This window comes from Sphaeramia orbicularis, chromosome 7 (assembly GCF_902148855.1).
Source record: "Sphaeramia orbicularis chromosome 7, fSphaOr1.1, whole genome shotgun sequence".
Taxonomy (NCBI): Eukaryota; Metazoa; Chordata; class Actinopteri; order Kurtiformes; family Apogonidae; genus Sphaeramia; species Sphaeramia orbicularis.
The window spans coordinates 5,864,283-5,888,481 of record NC_043963.1 but is presented as its reverse complement, the minus strand read 5'-3'; the positions used below and the strand labels follow the sequence as shown (position 1 = coordinate 5,888,481).

At 37.3% G+C, this 24,199-nt stretch overlaps 1 protein-coding gene across 1 annotated transcript in view; it reads left to right on the top strand.

Annotated features, from left to right (window-relative positions):
* The window catches only part of LOC115422142 (plexin-B3-like), a 91,510-nt gene that overhangs the window by 13,655 nt on the left and 53,656 nt on the right, over positions 1–24,199 (top strand). Inside the window, exons 2-3 of the mRNA XM_030138237.1 lie at positions 7,388–7,816; positions 12,169–12,901. Coding sequence (XP_029994097.1) covers positions 7,404–7,816; positions 12,169–12,901 — 1,146 coding nt within the window. The 5' untranslated portion in view covers positions 7,388–7,403. The remainder of the gene's footprint in view (positions 1–7,387; positions 7,817–12,168; positions 12,902–24,199) is intronic.

Sequence of the window (24,199 nt, the reverse complement as noted above, 5' to 3'; positions counted from 1 at the left end):
CGGCTCGCTCTGCCTCTCTCCTTCCATAAACTTCACTCTGCCTGGCTCGCCCCTCCTCTGTCCTTCTCATAACCCCCCCTGCACACTTTAATCTCTCTCTCGTTTACTTTCTGACAACCTACAACTCTCTCTTTCTGTTCAGCTGAATGAATTATAGATGAAGCTCTCTCTCCATCCAGGCTGAAGGAAGTTATTACCATAGTGTGTGTGTGTGCGTGTGTGTGTGTGTGTGTGTGTGTGTGTGTGTGTGAGGATGCTCAGTATTACCATGGAAATGTTGAACTCTATGTGTGCGTGTCCTGAGGCCTCTCTGTGTTTCCCAGCATGCACTGGGGGAAGTTAAACAGCGAGTGTTCATCCAGAGTTTCTGTCAGAGCCGACACACAGCGGGAGGGAGGGGCGGCCGAGCGAGCATGTGTCCGACAGGGAGAGAGAGAGGGATGAATAGTGTTTTGTATCAGAGAGGAACATGCACTGTAAAAATCTATCTGAGCTGCTTATTAAGTCTATTCCAAGTCTGGGAACAGCCCAAAAGTGATCACAGCGCCACCTGCAGGCCGCAGACAGCACCGCCATCCTGCGTCCTATCCCTGTATGGTCATTAAAAACATAAAAATCCACCTTTAATAAAGAGTTTTAACCCTTGTATGGTGTTTGGGTCTGTGGGACCTGTTTTCATTTTTTATTAAAAGAAAAATGATGAGTAATTATTTTTTAATGAATTTTTTTCCTCTCATATCTTGATTAAACAAATATTAAACATATATGCATTTTATGTTGCTTGTAATTGGGATGAAGTAAACATCTGTTGAGTATTTTAACATTAAATTGTTTGATTATGTTGAATTAAAAACCCACAAATGCAGCAGGTCCTCCACACCCACAAACAATGGCTGAAAAACAAAAATCTGAACACCACACAAGGGTTAAAGGATCGGTTGATTAATCTGCTATTTGCTCGATTAGTCGGTTATTTTTTGGTAAATAACATACAAAAACGTGTAAAATAATGATCAAAATGACTCATTTGGTGCTTAGGAACTAATAATGGGCATTCATTCATTTATTTTATTCATTATCTGAACCTGCTTTATCCTCATTAGGGTCATGGGGGTCACTGGAGCCTATCCCAGTTACTTATGGGGGAAGGCGGGGTTCACCCTGGACATGTCACCAGTTCATCACCGGACTGACATATATGCCACATTTCCACTACGTGGAACCGGCTCGGCTCGACTCGACTCGACTCGACTCGGATACCAGGTCCTATTCCTGCAGACCGTTTCCATTACAGGATACTACCGACTTTACAGTACCTGGACGTCATAGTGATGTGGCGCGTTACTTTCATGTCGTCTGCTCAGAGCTGCTGATAAACTTGCTCCTTTCATGTTGTCTCGTCAAGCTCATGCTGAATTTTTACATCTGAACCTCCTCGACAAACCATGGTGTAGTTTTACAGGCTGTCATCATGTGGATTAACCTACCGCTGTATTTACTGTCAACTTCCACATCTGTTTTTTGTAAAATGGCGTGTCACAGAGACGACTCTCTGACCAATCAGTGGTCTGCAGTGTTTATACGTCAAGTTTTAGTATCTGGTCCCCAATCCAAAAAAGTGGTACTAGGTACCAGATTCCAGGTCCTTTTTTGTCGTGGAAACGCAAAAAGGCCGACTCGAGTCAAGTCGAGCCGGTACCACGTAGTGGAAACGCGGCAATAGAGACAAACAGTCAGTGTCACATTCACACCTATGGGCAATTTAGATTAACAGATTAACTTAAAAAAAAGGCAATAAGATTTATTACTAATGCTGATTTTTATGCACCAACAAACTCTGTTTACAGAAGCTGAATTTACTGAAAATCCATGATCTTATTGATCTTAATACAGTGGTAGTGACGTACAAGGTACACAATAATCTTCTACCTCCTTCATCCAGCAGATGTTTGAATGTAGGAAAAGTCAGATTAGCCTCAGAGGAACCAGCATTAAAAAAAATAAATAAATAAATAAAAAAAGTAGATGAGTTTCTGTTATAGGGGTTAATCTTTGGAATGGCCTGAAAGATCGATTCAAACAGTACAAAACAATTAAAACTTTTAAAAAGATGTACAAATGAACTATTATTCCAAAATATAGAGCTCAGGGTTGACTCAAGAAAATAGCTGTTTAAGAGACTAGGATTAATACTGGTAGTTGAGATAAGGACATGATTAAGCTGAATTCAATTAAATATGTATTCTCTTCTGTTGTATATTTAGCAATGATTATACTGAATTTTTTTTTGTTTGTTTTCACGTGGAAACTTTGTGTTAATTATAGATAGGGTTCAGCAAAATAAGTCTGTACTTAAGCCTAAACCCTTTTGGTCGCATTGTATATGGAACAATGGACATGTTGTTTCTGTTTGATGTTTAAAGTAATTAACGACTGAATAAACTACTACTACTACTACTACTACTACTACTACTACTACTACTACTACTACCACTACTGCTACCACTACTACTACTACTACTACTACTACTACTACTACTACTACTGCTACCACTACTGCTACTACTACTACTGCTACCACTACTACTACTACTACTACCACTACTGCTACCACTACTACTACTACTACTACTACTACTACTACTACTACTACCACTACTACCACTACTGCTACCACTACTACTACTACTACTACTACTACTACTACTACCACTACTACCACTACTGCTACCACTACTACTACTACTACTACTACTACTACCACTACTACCACTACTGCTACCACTACTACTACTACTACTACTACTACTACTACTACTAACCAATCAGTGCATGTCTTTGATGATGGGAGGAGCCAGAGTACCCAGAGAGATCCCACGCAGACACAGGGAGAACTAATAATGAACAAAAAAAGGAACAAAATAATGAAAAAGTAGACAAAACATGAACAGAATAATGAAGAAATGGACAAATATGAACAAAAATATTTACAAAATAAGGACATACTAAACAAACTGTAACAAAAACTTCTAAAATAATGAAAAATCATGTGTGATATGAGAGTGATGAATAATGGATCAATAATGTAAAGCACTTTGGATGCTTTGAAAAGCACAATAGGAATCTAATCCAGTATTGTTTATGACCTCCGCCAGCAGGTATCGTGATCACTTTGCTTTGTGTGCATGTTTGCGTGTTTGTTTTTTAGCAAGATAACTCAAAAAGTTATGGATGGATTTTCATGAAATTTTCAGGAAATGTTGATACTAGCGCAAGGAAGAGATGATTAAATTTTGGTGGTGATCGGGGTGGGGGGGGGCAGATCTCTCTTGGGGGAGGTCTGCGCTCTCCAAGTGTTTTTCTTGTTATTATTATTATTGTTTAGATTGTTTCAGATGGTGTCAGGCGGGTGTGGGCCTGTCGCAGCAGGTCAGTGTGTCACAGTTGAAGCGTCTGAACTGGTGCTAATGGTCCGTCTGCTGCTGCTCCATGTCCTGCACAAAACACATCAGGCAATTTTTACACATTTGTCAGCATCTGCCATGGTCTGACAGAGGTAGAAGCAGATTGGAACACAGAGCCCCGAGGGGAGAACCAGGGCGGGGGGAGAACCGGGGGGGAGGACCGGAGAACAGGGAATGGTGGCAGTCAACAAGGTGACCACGGCAACCAGGACTGAACCTGCTCTACGTGGGTTATGCTTTGTCCCACATTGTCTGATGGAGTTTGACATAGTCCCACATATCCAGACAATCTCCCATATGTTAGAGACAACATCAGATTAAAGTCCGATCTACATCCACATGAGCCACAGGTTTTAACTTTAACCTTTTCACTCAACGGAAGATTTAAAATGTGACACGACTCCAAACATGAACCTACCGCTGATCCTCCATGAACCAACCTCTAATATTCACACAGAACCAGTCAATATAAATGCAGATTTTGTTTTGTTTTCAGCTCATATTGGATCAGTGAATTAAATGGAGCAAAGAGTCAGAATAAACAACAGGATTTCGGGGGGGATGTGGCGATCAAATTTTTACTTTCATTTTCATATCCATTTAAGAAATGAAGTCCAACAGAGGTATTTTAGAAGATACAATAGTACTGGAATGGATTCTCAGAACAAGAATACCAACAGTGGGTGCAAGACATAACAACGTGTCATGGGATACCATAGAACACACTGATGATATGATGATAAGAAAAGAAAAGTAAGGTTAATTACACACTCAAAAAATAAAAATGCATACATAATCTACAAAAATACACATGTACACACAAAACATACTGACACAGAGAGTGTGTCTTGGGTTTTGAGTAGTTTTTGCACAATAACACAGCTCTACAACACATCATATCAGACTGGATGTGAAAATAGATGCTGTGAGATGTTCAGTTTATTGGTCACATGACGGAGTTTCTCCACTGAATGAATAGAATCTGTGGTTTCTCAGACTGAGAACCAGCTATGGGATGTGGCTATATCCTGGAGTCAGAGTCATAACGTCCCAGGTCGGAGTCCAGCTGAGAAGTATGGGTAGGGTGGGGGGTTAAATCGACACAAATCCAGTCAATATAAATGCAGATTTTGTTTTGTTTTCATCTCAAATTTACAACACATTTGGATGTAAAACGTGGAACGTGTATCAGTGAATTAAATGGAGTATAGAGTCAGAATAAACAACAACGTTTCTTGGGTTTTGGGTAGTTTTTGGATAATGACACGGCTGTACGACATGCCGTATCACTTGATGTTAAAATAGATGCTGTGAGATGTTCACTTTATTGGTCACATGATGGCATTTCTCCGCTGTACAAATAGAATCTGTGCTTTCTTTGACTGAGGAGCAGTGATGGGATGTAGCTATTTCCTGGAGTCAGAGTCATAACGTTCCAGGTCGGAGTCCGGCTGAGAAGTAGGGGCGGGGGGGGGTTATATTGACACAAATCCAGTCAATATAAATGCAGATTTTGTTTTGTTTTCAGCTCAAATTTACAACACAATTGAGTGTGAAGTGTGAGATGTGGATCAGTGAATTAAATGGAGCATACAGCAATAAACAACCGCGTTTCTTGGGTTTTGAGTAGTTTTTGGATGATGACACATCTCTACGACACGCATCAGACTGGATGTAAAAATAGATGCTGTGAGATGATCAATTTATTGGCCATGTGACTGTGTTCCTCCACTGAATAAAATAGAATATGTGGTTGAGCAGGGATGGGATGTGGCTATTTCCTGGAGGTCAGAGTCATAACGTCCCAGGTCGGAGTCCTGCTGAGGAGGGGTGGGTGGGGTTTATGGTTTTTTTTACCACTCTACCATAAAACAAACCAACCCACCAGAGGTTTGAGACGTTCCGCACGTTTCCGTGGATACGGGATTGTTGCCATGGCAACGTTAATATAGGCAACTCCAGTTAGATGGTCAGAAGAAAGTGTGAAGCAGAAAATACATCACTGATCTGAAACCGATTATTGACCCGCTGTGACTTTTTCAGGCCTCTGTTGTGTTTTTCTCTGCGACGCTCTGATTTGTAACAGAATCAAGAGTGTATGTGAGTGGGCTGTGTTTGTACTGGGTGACCTTTGACCTTTAAACCAACAGTACATTCATCAGTGTAACAGCTTTAATGTGTTCACTGATAAAACCACAGTGTTCTGGTTTATCATCTGTTCCTGTCTTTGTAACAGTCGTGACTCCTGACACTGATTTAATGAATAAAAGAACAAATAATGAACAGAAACAGGAGACTCATAACCATCACTTCTTTGTTTTAATGACTTTTGCACAGCTTTTTTTAAGTAAAAATACTGAAAAATGGTTAATTTGGTTCAGCTTTTGTTATTTTAATGGTTATTTTTCCTTGTTTTACTACTTGATTTATTAATTGTGTCCGTTTCTTTTGATAATTTGTCTTCATTTTATTGCTTATTGTCTTCCATTCGTTCATTTTATTGCTTAATTTTAATTATCAATAAATTGAACAAAATGAAATAAGAAAATAGAAAAAATATTAAGCAACAGGAACAAAATAGGCCACAAGCTGAACAAAATTGGGAAAAAAACATTGAGTTTGATCTAAGACAGCGGATGGACACACTTGATCTATATTAAGTAAAAAATAAAACTAATAAAATTGAATCAAAAATGCACAAACTAATAAATAATATGAAAAAAGCAAATATTTGACTAAAAATAAGTTAAAAAAAAAAAAAAAAAAAGGAAGAAGAAGAAGCAGAAAATGAGCAAGAGTGGACCAAAACAGGCAAAGTAATCAATAAATTGAACACAATGAATTAAGAAAATGGCAAAAATAATAAGCAACAGGAACAAAATAAGCCACAAACTGAACGAAAAAAAAACCAAAACATTGAGTTTGATCAATGACAGTGGATGTAGACGCTTGGTCTATACTAAGAAATAAATGAAATTAACAAAAATGAACTAAAAATGTACAAACTAATAAATAACATGAAAAAAATAAGCAAATATTTGACTAAAATTAAGTAAAAAAGAATAAAATAAGCAAGAAAACGAACAAAATGAATTAAGAAAATAGCAAAAATAATAAGCAACAGGAACAAAATAAGCCACAAACTGAACGAAATTGGAAAACAAAACAAAACAAAAAACACTAAGTTTGATCAGTGACAGTGGATGTAGACGCTTGGTCTGTATTAAGTAATAAATAAAATTAACAAAAATGAATTAAAAATACACAAACTAATAAATAACATGAACAAAAGAATAAACTAAGCAAGAAAATGAACCAAAACAGGCAAAATAATCAATAAACTGAACAAAATAAATTAAGAAAATGACAAAAAATAATAAGCAACAGGAACAAAATAGGCCACAAACTGAACGAAATTGCTAAAAAAAAAAAAAAAAGAAACAGACAGAATATTGGTCCAATTATAATTATTATTACGGTGTTCATGGTTGTTTAGATTATTCACATTTGTGTGAAAAGATAGTTTGGAATTTTAAACATTTTCTTCAAGTAATTTAACTTTTTTGTTTGTTTTTTTTTACACTAAAACAAAGACACATTTGAATAAAAAACAGGAAAATACCTCATTCCTACTGAAAAATGCCAAATGCAGAGGATAATATTCTAGTAAATGTTGGTAAAGACACAAAACTCACCATTTGTAAGTCATGATAAAAGCAGCTGTGGGCCTTTAAGGGTTAACACGACTCTGCGCTCCGTTAGATCGTTCATGACGGAAACATTAGCAGCTAAAAAGTGAAAGGATTTGTTGAAAATGTCAAAGATTCAATTCTCACCTGAAGCGTCGTCGTGACAACATGAGAAGTAGAAGTTTGACACATTCTGACGTTTCTCTTGGTCTTTTTTTTTTTTGTGTGTTTCAGGTGACGAGGAGCTGCCATGTTGGCCTCCTCAGCCCCCCCATCGCTCCTCTTCCTCCCCCTCCTCCTCCTCCTCCCCCCTCCCTCCCTCCCCGCTGACGTGGTGACCTCTGACCCCTCGGTGCGGTGGGTGGAGATCGAAGGCGCCCCGCTCGCTCACCTCCTGCTGGACTGGGACTCGGGGGTCCTGTACGTGGGCGGGGTCGACCACCTGTACCAGCTGACCTCTGACCTGGAGGTGGTGTCGCACGTGAGGACCGGGCCTCACCTGGACTCCCCGGACTGCCTGCCCCCCATCGTGGCCCAGGACTGCCCCTCGGCCACGCAGACCCACAACCACAACAAGCTGCTGCTGCTGGAGGCGGGGCAGGGGGCGGAGTCAGGGAGTCTGATCATATGTGGTTCGCTTTACCAGGGAATCTGTGACAAAAGGTACGTTTATCTGAAAGAATCTGCTTTAGTTTATGACTGAAGCAGAGTTTTACCGTCAGTTACAACCAGGACTTTTATTTACTACAGTGTATTTTATTTTTTTATAACCCTGCCCCCCAAAGAGGAGGCAAGGGGTGTTGTTTTTGGTTCTCTTTGTTTGTTTACACTTCAGCAGCAGAACTATTGCTTGAATTCATACCAAATTGGGTTTATAAATTACCCGTGACCCAGAATAGATGTGATTAAATTTTGGGAAAAGTAGGTCAAAGTTAAAATGTTTTATGAATTTTTAAAATCTTTTTTTCCCCATTTACTTAAAATGGACGAAATGGTTACATGTACATTTTTTTTCAACTTTATTGAAAACATATGTGTATACAAAACATTGAGAAATTTCAAACAAACTTCAAGATGTCAAAAGGAAAAACCATCCAAACAAATAAATTGTCTGTCTTTGACAAATCACACCCTGCACACACACACACACACACACACACACACACACACACACACACACACACACACACACACACAAGTACACAAAGTGGCATAAACACTTTGGTGGCTGTCCTAAAATTAATAATTAGGTTAATGTATTTGTCAATGTTGCTCTTCAGTTGTTTAAACAGAATACCAGTTTGCCCTCTTCTTAATGTTGCACTTTGTATGGATTTTTTTTTATTGTTATTTTACTGCAGAATGTGAACTGACAGAACTGTGATTAGATTTTTGTTGTTTGTTCAAAACTCCCTTTTAGGGAAAAGTGCAATACTAAAGTTTAAAATACATTTAGTAATATTTTATTTTCTATTTGATTTATAGCAGCAGAATTATATTATTCCTGTTTTTCTATATTCTGTTGTCTCCAAAAACTGGGGGAAAAATGTTCAAAAATTCATAAATGCATCAAAGACATTTTCAGGGGTTTTCTTTCTTCCCGTACCGAACCGAAAAAAAGAAGAACCGTGACTTTCAAAACCAAAAACGTACTGAACCGAAAATTTTGTGTACCGTTACAGGCCTAATAATAATAATAACTTAAAATATAAATATGTCAGAAAAAAGGAAAAAAATACATCAGAGAGTAAATTCAGTCCATTTTAAAGAATTCTTCATAAATTGACAGTGTGCTTGTGCTTTTCTCTGAGTGCTTTTCTAGAAAAGACAGCGAGACCTCCACCAAGGCTGATCAGTGGGGCTCTCCCGTGGACCCCCCCACCCTCGATCGCCACCAAAATTTAGTCATTTGTTTCTTGTGCCAGTATCAACATTTCCTGAAAATTTCATGAAAATCCGTCAATAACTTTTTGAGTTATCTTGCTAACAAACAAACAAACAAACAAACTCGGGGGGAGGGGCAGGTCTGTCTTGGCGGAGGTCTGCGCTCTCCGAGTGCTTTTCTTGTTAGAATAATGCAACCTGTGGACAACCTTAAACTGAATCAAACCATGTCTGACACACAGAGCGTGACCCCATTTTAACATCACAAATTTCTGGCGACCCCAGATGGTCAAAACAGAAAGATTTTTTTGCTAAAAATTTTTTTTTCCATCTTGTAATAGCTTGCTATACTATGTTACAAATAAAATTTAATTTTAAACAACATTCAGGCTATATAATCTATAATATACATACATATACTATGTTCAGTCCAGTTTTCTGACTGCGACTGTGTCCGGGCAGGCTAAGCTTTAGTAACACATGTGGTCACATGATCAGGTCAATCAAGATATGCCTTGTCAGATATTATATCCTGTATTTTACTTGAACTGGATTTTATTAGGAAAAGTGTGTGGTGTTTTAATTATAATGAAATATATATCAAATCATTAAAAATATTTTTAGTGTAATTTTTTTTTTTTTTAATTTTTATCAATTACTAGAAATTTCAGGCGACCCCATTTGAATTCCAGACGACTCCAAGGTTGGAAAAACATACCTAATATGTTTATGAAATCCAAAGTCGAGGATTTAAACTGAGGGTAAAATGTGACTTTGCTGGTTTTCAGAGTCAAACAGCCTGAGGAGCTGATTCTACTGAACTTTTCTTCCAGTACTTTTACAGACTTAAAACAAATCTGCATCAGTCTCTACATTTTCTTTATAAAATCCTCAAATATGACGATGTGGCCTGAATGTTAATGTTATTGCAGACACTTTTCATTGTCTAATGTGCCTCTAAATACATTTTACAGACACATTTAATCCATAAAGACCCAGTCCTACTATTGTGTCAGTTCCTAAATGAATTTTTCTCTATTTTCAACCTTTCTTAACTGATTTATCACCATTTATTCTAATATTATGTTCTGTATTTTGCATTTTCAAGTATAAATCAGGTATTTTTCTACATTTAATCTGCTGATCGTTTAGATATCCTTAAAAAGCTCATATTTGTCTAAACCCACTTTTATTAGTCTGTGGTTCATTTATTTTTGGATTTGGACCCTAATAGTTCATACAGTTTGAATTTAAACCCTCCAGGTGCTGCAAAACTATCTTTAGATTCATTTTGGCAAAAAACAAGTGGATTTCTACAACCAATTCCTGCTTAATTTGTTCCGTCTCTAACTAGTTCCATCTCCACATTTGCTCATATCAGGTCCAGACTTCTGACCAACATTTCTCCAGTTTGACATAATTGTTTGTCAGCAGCAGCGGTTGTAGTAAAAACTCAAAATATGTCCAAACTTGGAGCCCATTACCTAAAATGTTCAGTTGTCGGTTGAACGGGACAGAGCAGCACAGCCGACAACCTGGAGGGGGCGGGGCCTGAAGTGTCTCATGTGCATTTAAAGGGCCAGCGCTCTAAACCACCTTTCTGGTGTCATTACTCAGAAATAGGGCTGAAAATGGACCTGTGGAGTTGAATGAATGAAGAATTCAGACCCAAGCAGAGCATTTACAGTTTATGGAGACCACAGGGAAATGTTGGGAAAGGAAGAATTCCACTTTAAAAAAAAAAGGAAAATATCTCTCATTTATGTGAAAATCAGATATTTTCCTACATTTAATTTGCAGATCATGTAGATGTTCATAAAAGCTCAGATTAAAGTTCAGTGATATTATGTCAGAAATAGAGAAAACTGAAGAAAAAGTGACTTTACAGCAAATTAACTGAACATAAAACAAGTGTCATAAATCAGCATGATGGTGTTTCCACGGTAACTACGGAGCCTCTGAATGTCCTAATGGGTCATATCTGATGACCATGAAAAGATGAGCCAAATATCACGCCTTTAAAAGCTCATATTAAAGTTGAGGGTTATATCAGAAAAAGAGAAAAAGTGACTTTTTCAGTTTAAATCTGTCATTAACTGAACATAACCCCAGTGTGTCCATCCACTGTCACTGATCCAACTCCATGGGTTTTACTGGGGAATCAAAGTTGTAGAAGATGACAGTGTTTCCACGGTAACTACAGAGCCTCTGAACGTCCAAATGGGTCATATCTGATGACCATGAAAAGATGAAAAACTGTATTTAACATGAATTATTCACATATATTGGTAGGATTAATGGATCAGCAGTTATTAAACAGTTTATATCAGTAGATGGTTTTGGTTAAAGGTGGATGTTTGGGTCTTTATGGGTTAAAATGCATGTGGTCAGAATATTGTTATAATCGTAATGTAGAGGCTTATTTTTTCAGAAACAGGAAAAAATGAAGAAAATGTGACTTTTTCTTGCAAAATCTGTCATTAACTGAACATAAAGCATCTGTCTATAATCCCCTATTATTTATTAAATCAAATGGGTTTTACTGGTGGATCAGTGTTGTAGATCCTTATTATTTTGTTGTTTTTCTTGCTTAATTTTTGTCAGTTTTTGGTTTATTTTTTCCCCATTATTTATTCTTTTTGTACATTATTTTATTAATTTTTGCTTATTTTATTTATTATTTCATATATATAAACCCAGTGTGTCCATCTACTGTCATTGATCCAACTCCATGGGTTTTACTGGGGAATCAGTGTTGTAGAAGATGACAGTGTTTCCATGGTAACTACGGAGCCTCTGAACGTCCAAATGGGTCATATCTGATGACCATGAAAAGATGAAAAACTGTATTTTACACCAATTATTTACATGTATTGGTAGCATTAATGGATCAGCAGTTATTAAACAGTTTAGATCAGTAGATGGTTTTGGTTAAAGGTGGATTTTTTAGGTTTTTATGGGTTAAACATGAACGATGGAGGTGAAACGTTGAGTGTTGAAAGTGAAGGATTCAGATATTAATGACCACAGATCACCTGGTTCCCTCAGACTCTCATTCATTGTTTCAGCTGATCGTGGTGAGTCCTGCTGTATTGATTATTGATTACTGTATTGATCTTCCTTCTCTACAGGAGTCTCTCCAACATCTCTCAGCTCATCTATCAGACGTCGAACCCTGTCGACACACAGTACGTGGCCGCCAACGACCCCCGAGTCTCCACCGTCGCCGTGGTGATAACGACTGAGAACAAACAGGAAGGGGGCGGGGCCGGTGGCATCCTTCGCTTGATGCTGGTTGGTCGAGGTTACACCAGCAAAGGTCCCGGCGACATCCCACCGATCACAACTCGCCGTCTGTACCCCGTGGTCCCGCCTCGCCGAGCGTTCTCGCAGGAGGAGGAGCTCGGGAAACTGGTCGTCGGGAGTTACTCAGAGTACAACAACCACTTTGTGAAAGCCATCACGCACGACAAACACGCGTACTTCCTGTTTTCACGCCGCGACATGTGGCACAAGAAGGAGTACCGGACGTACGCCTCGCGGCTCTGCGTCTCCGACCGCAGCTTCTACTCGTACGTGGAGGTGCCGCTGCTGTGCCGCGGCGGTTACAACCTGGCGCAGGGGGCGTGGCTCGGGAACCACTCAGGTGAGCCCGCCCTGTTTGTCGTCATGGCGGCGGGACAGGCGTCCACTCCGGTGGCCACGAGCCGCTCGGCGCTGTGTGTTTACAAGATGGCGGATCTGGACGCCATGCTGCGACGGGCGCAGGAAGTGTGTTACACGGAAGGAGGGCGTGGCAGCAGCGGACAGGAAGAGGCCTACATCGAATATGCCGTGTCGTCGAAGTGTCTGAAACTGCCCAAGGTAAAAACGAACACAGAAACGTTAGCATGTTCTGATTATGGTCTGTATTTAAATATGGACTTAGTGATGCTCCTCAGAAGTGAAGCTCATGACTCCCCCTGGTGGTGGCAGCATTCTCATATATTTCAGATTTTTTTTGGTTGATTTCCAGAGAATGATTTTATCCTCAAATAATCGTCTTTATGAGCAGTTTCTAAGAAGTTATTTGATTTTATGAAAACAGATGATTGACAGCTGAAATAACCAATTACAGACCAGAATCTTTCAGAGGTTTGACCAAAAACGATCAGAAATGTCATTCTTTTTGAACTATTCATGACAGTTGTTCTAAGGTACAACTTTAACTACCTTTAACGTCTCTAAAAGAAGCTCCACAGTTGAATATTTACCAAATTATAGCTCAATAAAAATTGCATAAAATAAAATTATATACATTTTTCCACACTGAGGCGCATCAGAACTGTCACATTTAAGTATTTATTTCTCATGTGGTACTACGAGTATTGAAAGTGTAAAATATGATTTTACACCAATATTTCAGATCCATATTGCTCATGTTACTTTTTACACTAAAAGACAGATAAAATAAGATAATTTAAGATAAGTTAAGATAAAATAAGATACAATAATTTAAGATCATTTACGATAAGATATGATAATTTAAGATAAGATGAGATAAAATAATTTAAGAGAAGATAATTTACAATAATTCAAGATAAGAATTTAAGATAAGATTAGAGAAGAGAGGAGAAGGTAATTTAAGATAATTTAAAATAAGATTAGAGAAGATAAGATAAAATAAGATCATTTAAGATAAAATAATCTAAGATAAAATAAAATAAGACAAGATAATTTAAGATAAGATAAGAATTTAAGATAAGATTAGAGAAGACAAGAGCAGAGAATTTAAGGTAAGGTAATTTAAGACAAGATCATTTAAAATAAGATTAGAGAAGATAAGATAAAATAAGATAATTTAAGATAAGATAAAATAATCTGAAATAAGATGAAATAAGATAAGATAATTTAAGATAAGATAAGAATTTAAGATAAGATTAGAAAAGAGAATTTAAGATAAGATCATTTAAAATAAGATTAGAGAAGACAAGATAAGATAATTTAAGAAAAGATAAGATTAGATCATTTAAGATAAAATAATTTAAGATAAGATAAGACTATGGGGCAGTTTGACAGCAGCAAATCTGAAAATAAAGTGCACTGAAGACAGGCTTAAAATAAACAGTGAAACATGAAATATAAACAAAAAAGAGTAATCTGCTATCTCTACAAATTTTGATTTAAATAATATTTACATGTTTACACTATAGATGCATAAAGTAAAAGTTTATTTGTTATTATGATAGTGTTGTTCTGCTCTGACCCACTTTAGATCATACTGGTCTGTTTGTGGAACCTGACCTAAAATAATTTGAACATCTTTGATCGTTAATATCTTCAGTCTATTTCATAAATTCATCCCACGGACTAGATTGGACACTTCGGCGTACCAGTTTTGGTCCACGGGCCATATGTTCGACATCCGTATTCTATAAATTGTAGAACTACTGTCTAGGATTCCTTTAAATTCACTTCACAATCACAGTCTGAAGCTGTGAATGATCCTGGACTTCTGATGTTCAGGAAAAAGGAAAAAAAAAACAACCATTATGCACCCACTGAAAGAGTCTGAAACCTTCAGAACACACAATATCAAAAGGTAAAAGATCGACTGTCATTCCTGAATCCTTTATTTTTCTGTATGGGGCTGTGATGGTAAAGTCAGATGGTGTTATAATAATACTACACACTCTTAACCTTGTGCGTCTTTGTTCAGTCGGCTGCGATTTTTGTTCAGTTTCACCTTCAAACTCCAACAGAATCCAAACATATTTGTCTGGTCGCTGAACTTTGAGAATAAAAAAAAAACAAAAAAAAAAACAACTCGACTCGACTCAACTCCCTCTTTGTCCCTGGTACTTCACACTATAATACCCCCTCGATGTAGATGGTTGTCATGGCAACGGCACATGAAACCGCTGTGTGATGTTATGTTCAACACAACACAAGAAGTTCATCCCCGTTGAAACGTCTGGTCCTTTTGGTTTCATCACACTGCAAATTATGTGGTTCTTACCAAGATTTAAAAAAAAAAAAAAACCTTAGATGTAGAAGTGTTAGATCATTTATTTTGTTTTAAGAGTTGATTTCTTATTTTAAGTGCTCATACATCTGTAGACATACTTATTTCTATTCTTAATTCAAAAAGTCTTGTCTGGTGAACTGATCTTGCTGCATGAACAGATATTTCACTTGTTTTTTTGTATCTTTTCCCTCAGCTTTAGTGTTTTTATCTTGTTTTCAGACTCCTCTTTTTTGCAGTGCATAGTCTGGTTCTGGTCAAATAAATGAATGTAATAAAAACACAGCCTCCATTCCCCTCTGCCGCAAAAATGAACAGGCCTTTGCCTTTAATTCCTGCTGTTTCAGATGTAAAATAATATCAAATTTAGTGTGAAAACTCATTTTGATCGACTGAATTCACTGCTTTACTATAATCAGATAATAACACTTAAAGTGAGTATTTAACCCACAGCAGCTAAATGATGAAAATAATTTCATTATATTCTGTTTTTTTTTTTTTTTTTTTTTAATTAAAGCAGTAGTATATATAATTCAATAGAGACACTGCACACCACCCTGTCATAAATCAGTGTTTTGACCCTTAAACAGATGCTGAGTTTTGGTTTAATTTTTCTATCATCGGTTGTTTTGAGGCTGAATGTGAATTCACTTCAGTTTAATCTAGACTTAGACTTAGACAGACTTTATTTGTCTTTAAAATTTGCATCAAAATGAAATTAAGATGCAGTGGCTCAGTGCACAACAGGAACAATAACAGTCTTTATATAAAAGGATAAATAGACATATTAAAAATAAAAATAGAAAACTTCAATAAAAGATGAATAAGGATAAATATCTAAATATATTCTAAAACATTGTACAGTTCAAAAAACTGTTAGACAAAGCCTCATGACAATAAGGCCCAGAGGTCATTGTGTAGCTTAATCAATTATCAACGTGAGTATGAACATGAAAAAAGAACGAAAAATAGTTCCAATGTCCCTGTCCATGTATGACTTCTATCAGTGATCAATAGGAACTATATTGACATCTGTAACTATTTACATGTTATAAATCATCAATATAGGGACCATTAGAAGGAAACGCGCATTTCTAATATTTCAAAAATTAGTAGAAAATTCAAAAATCTAAATTAGTTCTCAAAACTATGACTTTGTAGACATTGTCCCAAAAAAGATACATATAAAATTTTAAAATTAATCCGACCGGTAGTTTCAGAGAAGATTGTTGAAATCTAGACATTAGTGACCTTGACTTTGACCCTTCAAGGTCACTCAAGGTCAAAGCTCACGGACCCAAATGAAAGTCCATATATGACTTCCTATCAGTGATCAATGGGAACTATATTATTATCTGTAACCATTTACATGATATAAACCATTGAAATATGGACCATTACACAAAAGCTCTGTAGTTACCGTGGAAACACCGTCATCTTCTACAACACTGATTCACAAGTAAAACCCATGGAATTTGACCAATGACAGTGGATGGAAACACTTGGTTTATATTAAAAAGAAAATAAAATGAACAAAAATTAATTGAAAATATACAAACTAATAAATAGTTTGAAAAATAAGCAAATATTTGACTAAAATTAAGTACAAAATAATAAAATAAGCAAAAAAAATGAACAAAAACAGCCAAAATGATTAATAAATTGAACAAAATTAATTAGAAAAATTAACAAAAATAAGAAACAATAGGAACAAAATAAGCCATAAACTGCACAGAACTGAAAAAAAAACCAAAAAAGCAAAAAACATGTAGTTTGATAAATGACAGAGGATGCAGACATTTGGTTTATATTCAGTTAATGATATATTTTGCTGAAAATGTCTTTTTTTTATTCCATTTTCTCTGTTTCGATATAAAAACCTTTGAATTTACTCTGAGCTTTAATGAACATCTACATGATGAGTGAATTAAATATAGGAAAATACATGATTTACACTGAAAAATGCAAAATACAAAGGATAATATTCTAATAAATGGTGAGTTTCTGGGTTAAAATCCACAAAAAACATTACATGACATCAGTGGCGGCTGCTTGTCCTTCAGACAGGGGAAGCTCATTGTCGGCTTACATCAAAAAAATTGTCAAGTTATTTAAACATAAATTCGGTCCTCCGGTCCTTTTGATTTGTGTATTTGTGTGTTTACAGTGCAAGAAATGAATTAATGAAGTAATTTCGTAGTGGTTTCTCTTTCGATTTCACAGCAGAATGTGCGACGGTATTAAACTGAACTGTGTCAAGTGAGGGAGTAGATCGCAAAACAGCTGTCAATCAAATGGGATTCAGCCTGGGACCGATCCTCGTGGAAGCCTGGCATCTGGCCCGGCCAAGCTCCGCCCACAGCTCCATTCACCCCAAGAGACACAGAGCGTCCGGGGGCGGGACAACATCATGGCATTTATCCAATTACCGTCCAGTTTAGAGGCAATGAAAAAACAGTTCCACTCAGTCCCATTGAAGTGCATGAACGCTGAGCGTCTACGGACAAATGCACTGAGCAGAGATGGAGGAGAAAACAGAGACACGGGAATGGAGGAGAAGTGAACAACATCCAGTCTGTGATTTGTGATAAAGCTGATTCTGAACGAACTCGTCTGTGAGATGAACGTGTTCGAACACATTTGTAGTCAATGAAATGTCAACACAACCAAACAGATTTAACCATTTAATTTTCATAATTTTAGGGGAAACTGCGCTTCCCTTACAGTCTGTGAGAAATCACCTCTGCATTACATTTACATTTATGCATTTGGCAGATGCTTTTTTCCAATGCGACTTACAGAGGAAAAACCAAAATAAAAGAATAAAATACAAGAATAGAAATATGAAACAGCTGTACAATTAAAAACAATGTCGTAGAGAAGAATAAAAAAGCAAAGTGATAGACTACAATACAAGAATAGATTAAAAAGACATAAAAACAGCTGCCCAATTAAAAACAGTGAAATAAAAATACTGAGTAAAACAACAGAATAAACATAATTCATAATACTACGTCCACTGAGTCGAGTGGAAACGGGCTGTAAAGTGCGATCCGTCATCATCTCCGTTCTACCTGGAACCGACGCCTGACGAGATCAGAGTGACATCACAGATTAGCAGCTGATTTGTTAAAACCTGTCAATGGTCATCATCTGTCGCCACGGTGACCTTAATACCGTGTGTCACCGTGTGTGTGTGCGAGTGTGGATTAGAGCCGTCATCTTCAGCAGCTGGATTTATCCACAGACAGCTGTCACTCAAAGCCAGCGGTCCCAACAGCTGGACGGACCGCCGTGACCCACATCACCACGGCGACCGAACGCACCACGGCGAAACCCCGCCAGCCGTGGATTTATTTAATGTGGTATTTAGCGGTTTTCCAGGTTAGAACTTACAGATCAGAAGAGGAATCGGATCAGTAGACGGCGTCGTTCATGATCAAACGACTGCTTTAAGTCGACGGCAGAACAGTAGAATTTATTAACGTTCCACATCAAAGAACCAACGCTCGCTGTTTTCCAGGAGTCACTTGAAGCTGAGGCTCGTAAACAAAACAAAACCTCCATCCACCGCCGCCTGGTGACTTCCTCTGTGTGTTTTTATCTGTCATCTCATCATCAATCAGTTCATATCAGTTGGCTCTAATTACTTTTATACTTGTCTTGGTCGTTTTAACCATGATTTTCGATGTTTTCTTTAATCACATGTTCATTCAGAAGGGTTTACGGTCACTCATATTTGTCTTTCAGCAGAATTACACAAAAGCTACAGCTCTGATTTATATGCGGGTGTATTCAGAACTACAGAGTTTGGTCTAAAACGGACCACAGTTTGTTTCCCTGGAAAGTCTGCCCTTTTTTTTCAGGTGTGAATACAAACATGCAAACTCTGAGTCGAACCAAACAAGATGCTTTATAGCAGCAAAGAGTCTAAAACAAGAGAAAGGTCAAACTTTTGTGGTATTTGAGGAACTGTTTCAGTCCATAATGACTGAATTTTAACTCTGTTGTAATGAAACAGTTTATTAACTGTTAGTTCTGTTTCTTCATAACCTCAATAAAGACACAATAAAAGTGTTTAATGGGCTGAACTGACCACTGGCACCAACAGAACCAGAACGTCATCGTCTGTGGTTGGTTACTGTGGAATGAGTGTTTGGCATTACTCCATTAGAGGGCGCTGCTCTGGCCAAATACCACGAAGAAGAGTAGAGTTTATTTAGAGAAGAAGAAGAAGAAGAAAGTCAATAATAACAAACATGGCAACAACATAGGAGGTTTTACTGATATTAAAACTGAGAAGGGTTAGTTCTGGTAAATATGTCGGTAGTTTCTCTTCGAAAAGTTCTGCCATTTCTGGGAATTACTCACCTCACATCTCAACACTGCCCCCTATGGTTCCCAGTGGTACTGCAATGTAGTCTGCATTTGGTCCATATTCATAAGATTCCAAGTGACGGACAGAAATATGGACAAAATGACGTATTTACATATTTAAGACATCCTACCAATATAATGCGTGTTTCGGCCCCGCCCCGTGTCCGTCCCATCGATGTCCATCCCATCGATGTTGCAGCACGGGACACAGGAGGGCGTTTGGGTGCAATGCCGCTGTTGCACCACAGGAGGGCACTTCCATACAGGGCACCACGGGTACAATGCCACTAGTCACTTAAATGAGCCTTAAGTCTGTTTTTAGACATTAATGTTACCATCAAGCTAAGATTAGCTTTAACTTCTTATTAATATAAGTTGCTTTTTCGCAGCAAATAGTCTAAAACAGTGTTTTTCAACCTTGGGGTCAGGACCCCACGTGGGGTCGCCTGGAATTCAAATGGGGTCACCTGAAATTTCTGGTAATTGATAAAAAATTAAAACTTACTAATAAAATTTTACATTATATAGCCAAAATGTTGCCTAAAATTAATGTTTATTCGCAATATATTATAGCAAACTATTACGTGATCAAAAACAAATTAATTTTAGCAAATAAAATGTCTCTGTTTTGAATGTCTGGGGTTGCCTGAAATTTCTAATAATTCATTTTTAAAAAATTAAAACTTACTAATAAAAATGTACATTATATAGTCTAAATGTTGTGTAAAATTAACGCTTATTTGCAACATAGTATGGCAAACTATTACATGATCAAAAACAAATTAATTTTAGCCAAAAAAAAAGGTCTCTGTTTTGAATGTCTGGGGTCACCTGAAATTTGTGATGTTAAAATGGAGTCACGAGCCAAAATAGGTTGCGAACCACTGGCCTAAAACAAGAAAAAGGTCAAACTTCTCTGGTATTTGAGGAACTCTTTCATTCCATAATGACAGAATTTTAACTCTGTTGTAATGGAACGGTATATTAACTGTTAGTTCTGTTCATTTAAATTCTTCAAAACCTCAATGAAGACACAATAAAAGGGTTTAATGGGCTGAATTGACCACAGGCACCAACAGAACCAGAACGTCATAGTCTGTGGTTGGTTTGTGGTTTAATAAAACTGGAATGAGTGGACGGTCGGTCCTGTCGGTCCTGTCGGTTCTCCGTTCTCCATGTCACCTTCTGCTTCTGTTCTGTGTTTAGTTTTTATAACGTGTTCAAGGACGACAGATTCCAACTCTGCCTCATTTACAGTTCCAAACTCTAATCGTTCTGCTGATTAATGAGCGCTGTCCCAACAGGAAGGGCGCTCCACCAGCCACTGATCCCAGCATGCACCTCTTCTTTTTTAGATCCCCTCCGTCCCTGACCCCTGCCCTACCCCTCCCTCCAGGTTTCATGAAAATCACCTCAGTAGTTTATGTTTAATCGGTAACAGAAGCGTAAAAGCTGCTCCTCCTCCAGGGTAATAACCAGCCCCGTCCACATGTCTGACACTAGTTTTCAGGTCTGGTTTTTGCTTTTTAATCTAAAATAAATGATATTTTATTGCTCACTGATGTTTGTAACCTTGAAAAGTAGCTCTAGAGAACATTCTTTCCCACATAAATCAGCTTTTGTTCCTGTTTTGTCTAATCTTCTGAGTAAAAACTATCAAAATGAAACAGTCCAGACATTCTTTGAAACTGATTAAGAAACAAACACATTCATCAGTGTACATGTTTTTCAGTGGGAATTAAAAACCCGACTAAAATGAGCCATTGAGAGTAAAAATCTAACTTTTTTTTCCTCCTCATGCTCTGAAACTCATTTATAAGACGAAACATGAATGAGTTAATCGACTGTGATATGTGGAAATGAAGCCGTGTGTTGTTTTTGCAAAACAATAAACGCGTCTGCTTCAGGGCACAAGAGGATTTTCTGCAAGAAATGGGAAGAAATTTTGCCACAAAGATGAAAACCACTCATTTTTTATTTTCTAATACCTGTTAGTGAAGAGGAAATCCAATAACCCCCCAGAACGCCCACCCCGGACACTGTTTCCTACAGTCATTTGTTTTTGATTGTTTCCTTTTTCAACTCGATGCAATAAAGAAATGTTTTTCTCAGTTTGACCCGTTACGACCTCGTGACCTCTGACCCCGTCCACCGCCTTCAGGCTCAACTGATGATACTTTATTTATCCAGAAACACCTTCCACTCACTGTAGAAAGACTTCACTACAAGCACTGGTTCAGATTCCACACCTCATATCAGTAAAAGTACAAGCATTAGAACAGCCTCTGTCAGTGAGTTTCTATTTCTATACCTTCCTTTGTCCAGATGAGCATATTATGCACACTTTACATTTATGTTAGAAAAGATCAGATTATTTTTCACAGTTTATATTAGGTTAGAATTCAAAAGTGACTAATTTTCGTATGATTTTTAAAATTCTACCCCAACCACTAAAACCTGCACATTATAAACAACGGAAAATTACAACAACACAAAAAATGTGCACTGACACATTTGAAGTGGCGCAAAAAATAATGATAATAATAATAATGCCAATGCTGCTGTAAATTATTGACATACACCAGGCTGCAAAAATCAAAAAACAAGTAATCCAGATTTTATTGATTGATTGACTGAAGAGTTTATTTCAAATATGAATGTCAAAAAACAATTAAATTATACATATATGCATGTATACAAACGAAACATTTAAACACAAGACATAAAATACACATTCCAAAGGAGTGAGAGGAAGTATAACTTATAAACTCCCACCCGTTCTCCTTAAATAATTAATAACAACAATAATCTTCTTAGTCTAACATATCTAAACTCTAATGTCTGATAATGTATTGTTAAATAATTTTGTTTCTGACTTTGTATTATTAGGAAGAAATATAAATATAACGTGATTGTAAGCAGGGTGCGATTTGTCAAAAAAACAGACTTTTTTTATTTTAATTTTTTTTTTTTTTGTCAGAGTGGGGGTGAAGTAGGGGGGTCAGTTATATTCGTGGGGGTGCGGTCCATAGCTAATGTAACTAACGCTGGCGTGAAACAAAAGTGAAACTTTACATACTTTCAACGTCCAACTCCAGGTTCTATTCCTCTATTATTCAGCGGATCTTACACGAAATTTTCACAACTTCTAACCTGTATCCACTGGACCCCCTCCACTGCTCTATGGGCCCCCCATAAATGCTGGGCCCCATGAATTTGTGACATTTACCCCCCCCTTTATGGCACCCAGTACATGGGCATGTTAGTGAACTCTGAGACTGTCGACAGTTGGGTTCAGGTGAACGTCAGTGTCAGTAATGTAGGATATATATCGCAGGGATTATGTTCTAAAAATAACCCGCAAAAGAGGAAATCCGCAAAGTAGTCAGCTTTATTTTTGTCCAGAAGTCCAACTTTTTGTGCGATGGTTAGCGTCTTCCTCTGCCTTTTGGGTGCGACCGCAGGTGCCTTTGTTGGTGCGGAACGTTTCGTCGACATTGTGGGTTTTGTCAGGGAGAAAACTAGCAAACATAGAGCACTTCAGAGTCACACTGCTAGCGATCGAACATTTCTGTAAATTTGGCAAGAAGAACGCATTCTGTACTGTACAGGAGACACGGCACGGAGGAGATTGATTGACAATGGTCTACAGTCCCGTAGCCAATCAGGACGCAGAACACAATGCGCGTTCATACGCTGTAAAAAAAAAAAAAAGCATGCGAAATTGCACCAAACAAAATCCAGGAAACAGCGAGGCTGCGAAAGGTGAAATGCGTTATAGTGAGGGACAACTGTAGGTGGAAGAAAACTGTCACAACCTGCTGTTATTTACATTGGTTGGTTGCACCCTTCCCCCCCGAGGATGAAATTCATTGAGCAGAAGTAAGGATGTAAAAACTAGAGGGTATTGATCCCCTCATCCCCCCAACAAATCACAAATCAACAAAATTGTTACTTTTTGCTTAATTTTTGTCATTTTTTCCACATTATTTTGCTTATTTAGAATTAGTTTTTGGGTTTAAATGCTTCTGTAACATTTGACAGACACGAACAACATGTACTCAGTCTTCATTCTTACATATCTTATTTCAACAGCAACAAAACCAAGATGTTCTGATTCTGTTCTGATCGTACAAAAGTCATTTTTCACAGTTCTGGTCCAAAGGAGACCCTGAATGTCCCTTTTATGTCTGGAGTTAAAACAGCTGTGCATCCTTTTCTATAAAATCATCTTATATTTGTAGTTCCACTGTCCTGTCAACACCGTGTATCTAAAAACTCTATATTTCAGCTTGTGATGATGCATTTTCCACTGAATCCACAGGCTTTTTAAAGAGTTTATCTATCTTAAGAAGGAGCAGGATTTTAATCCCAACACATGAAGCACGCACATCATCCATCAGTTTATCACAAATAGTCAAATATTTACTGATCACAGAAAAGAGAGAAAAAAAAGATCATCTAAACAGGAAATAAAACTGTTGGACAAATGCTGTGCAGTGAAATTCACAATATTTACCTCTGAGAAATAATAATAATTGAAAAAGGATCTAAAACAGATAAAATTCAGGTTTTTAGGTTGGAAATTATGATGTAAATTTGTCAGATTATTACAAAAAAAAAAAAAAGAAGAAAATTGTGTATATTATGTCCAGGTTGTTTTTTTTAAAGAATAGAATAGAATAGAATAGAATAGAATAGAATAGAATAGAATAGAATAGAATAGAATAGAATAGAATAGAATGGAATAGCCTTTATTATCTATATACTTTATTATTGTG